Here is a 2,518-nt window from a genome sequence, read left to right on the forward strand (position 1 = left end):
GAGGACTCTGGTAAGTACCTCCCCCGGACTGAAGACAAGAGCCTGCCTGGCAGCCTCCAGGCCCTGGCAGTGAGAGCCTGGGGAGAGAATGTCCTCACGGCAGGACCGAAGTGCTGTTTGAGGCCCCACTTGGGCTCCTTGGGGGCAGGGAGCACCTACTGCGTTTGCTATCCTTTGTTTTAAGCCTGACGTGGGCTTCCTGAGGGATGTTTTCAGTGAAAAAAGCCTCAGTTACTTAATGAAGGCGAAGTCCCACGTCATCCTGCCTGGAAGGGTGCCTAGAGGTCTTTCTAGCTGTCTGTGGCCATGTGAGGTCATCCTAGTCATCTCCCTGCCCCAGGAAGGCCTTCACTTGCCCACTGCACAGGACTTTCTCTTACGGTGCCCCATCAGTGGCCCAGTCTGCTGCCCCAGTTGTCCCCACAGCCATGGGTGGGATGTGTGGTGTCCAGGGTGCATCTGAAATACTCTGTCTTTGCAGATTCATGAGAAGCTTCGCTATTATGAAAGGCAAAGTCCAACCCCAGTTCTGCACAGCGCTGTGGCCCTCACTGAGGACGTAAGCCCCAGGTTTCTCCTTCGAGTGTCTGCCCCACTCCCTACCCTGTAGAGTTCCTTCATCTTGCCTCATTTGCTTAGTCTGGGGACACCAGGAATCAGGAGCCCAAAGGTGAAGAGGTGTTTTCTTCCCTTGTGCTCCTCTTTCTCTTCCTCTCTCTGGGTTCCCCGAAAGGCAGGGAGGAACTGGTGAGCCTTGGACTGGGTTGGGAGACATTGACGTGGGGCTGCCCACTATCTGTGTGTTCTTGAGCAAGTCTGTTTCCTCTGCTGCAAATGAGAGCATTGGATTGGCTGAGCAGTTCCCAAACTGCTCTGAAGATCGGTGATTTGAATAGGTCAATTAGACATTGTATCTGTGCTTTCCTGAAGTCAAGGGACCTAGAGTGTGTCCCTGCATACTGGCTCAGGCTTCTCATTTTTTAAAGGAACGCTTCTTAATTTCTTGTGGACCTAGTCGTCTGTGTTGCATGGTTGGGGAAAAGCCATTCTGGTTGATTACTAAGATCAACTCCTGAATAAACTCTCCTAACCCCAGGAGATGGCCTGCGGAGGGATGAGTGCAGCCTGTGGGTGCAGAGCCCTGGGCCCTTCTCCACTGTGGAATGTGATTAGGGGCACATTAGGTTGCTCGGTTCCCAGCCTCAATGCTGCCTGTCCCACTGGCTCTGTGATGTTAAGTAGGCCACTCAACCTCTCTGAGCTCCCATTTCCTCATTCATAAAATAGCACCTGAGAGCCAGGTAAGCCCAGGTTCAAATCCTAGCTGTGCTGTATATGAGCTCTGTGACTTCAGGCAAGATGTTTAATCTCTTTGAGTCTCAGGATTCTCATCTGTAAAATGGCAAAGTAACAAGACCCTCTGCATCGAGTTGGTTGCAGGGTTCAGTGAGAAGATCCACATAAAGCAGAAAGCACATAGGGCTTAAAATGGTGGCTCCATGGAGGATGGCCCCGTCGAGCTGCTCCTGACCTCTGGTGTGATGTTCCCGGGATCATCGTCCTGGGGTGGCTGAGGGGCTGCAGCTGGGTGGGCCCTTGGGTCAGTGGCCCGAAGAGGAAGGACCCAGCAGATGCGGGTCGGGGCACCTCTAGCCATCGGTGGCGCCTGTCTCATTCTCTGCAGGTGATGGAGTTGCAGGCCGCCTCCGTGCACAGTGATGAGAGGGAACTGCTCCAGCTGCTGTCCACCCCGCACCTGAGGGTAGTCGCGTGGAGCCCCTGCCCACCCATGCCTCTGTGTCTCCTGGGATGGGGGTGGAGGGAGCTCTCCTCGTGAGGCTGAGGAGTGGAGACTTCTGAGGGAGCGATCCTCAGCACTAGTGTCTGGGCAGTTGTCTCTCTGGCATGGCATCTGCAACCCTCCAGACCACCACCCAGCCGCGGCCTGCTGACCCTGTGAGTGGCGGGCCAGCCCTCCTTTTCTCTTGCTTTCCTGGCAGGCTGTGCTCATGGTACATGACACAGTTGCCCAGAAGAATTTTGACCCCATTCTCCTGCCTCTGCCTGACAATATCGATGAGGATTTTGATGAGGAATCTGTGAAGATCGTCCGCTTGGTGAAGAACAAGGAACCCTTGGTAGGTGCTGCTGCCTGCTTCTCTCTCACCCACTCTTCCCCTGCCTCTCACCCCCACCCAGAACACTGGGACAAGACCCTCCCCGAAGTCTTCAGAATGAGTGACGGCAGCTTTGCCGGGGCTGCTGCTCATCCCTGTGGCGCCTCTGTGTGCAGGGCACACACAGTTCAGAGGGGCAGGATACAGCCCCTCTCAACTGTGGCCAACCCCCTTTGTGCAGTAAATAACCTGCACAATTGTATACGGTGACCCTGATCATCCTTTAAGCCAGAAATGGACAAACTACAGCCCAGGGGCCAGACCCAGCCCACAGCTATTTTTTAAAATAAAGCTTTTTTGGAGCACAACCAGGCCCATTCACTTACAGATAGGCTGTGACT

General features: G+C 54.5%; 1 protein-coding gene across 1 annotated transcript; it reads left to right on the forward strand.

The window, feature by feature from the left end:
• Positions 1-187: 187 nt before the first annotated feature.
• On the forward strand, positions 188-2,142 carry LOC113221213 (MAGUK p55 subfamily member 3-like; the record flags this gene model as incomplete). The annotated part of the gene is made up of 4 exons (XM_026450559.1): positions 188-244; positions 482-559; positions 1,685-1,762; positions 2,001-2,142. Coding segments are annotated over exons 1-4 (304 nt in total), but the record flags the coding sequence as incomplete, so codon positions are not given.
• Between the last annotated feature and the right edge of the window lie 376 nt (positions 2,143-2,518).

The sequence above is a fragment of the Piliocolobus tephrosceles genome, unplaced genomic scaffold (genome assembly GCF_002776525.5).
Source record: "Piliocolobus tephrosceles isolate RC106 unplaced genomic scaffold, ASM277652v3 unscaffolded_21812, whole genome shotgun sequence".
Classification (NCBI taxonomy): domain Eukaryota; kingdom Metazoa; phylum Chordata; class Mammalia; order Primates; family Cercopithecidae; genus Piliocolobus; species Piliocolobus tephrosceles.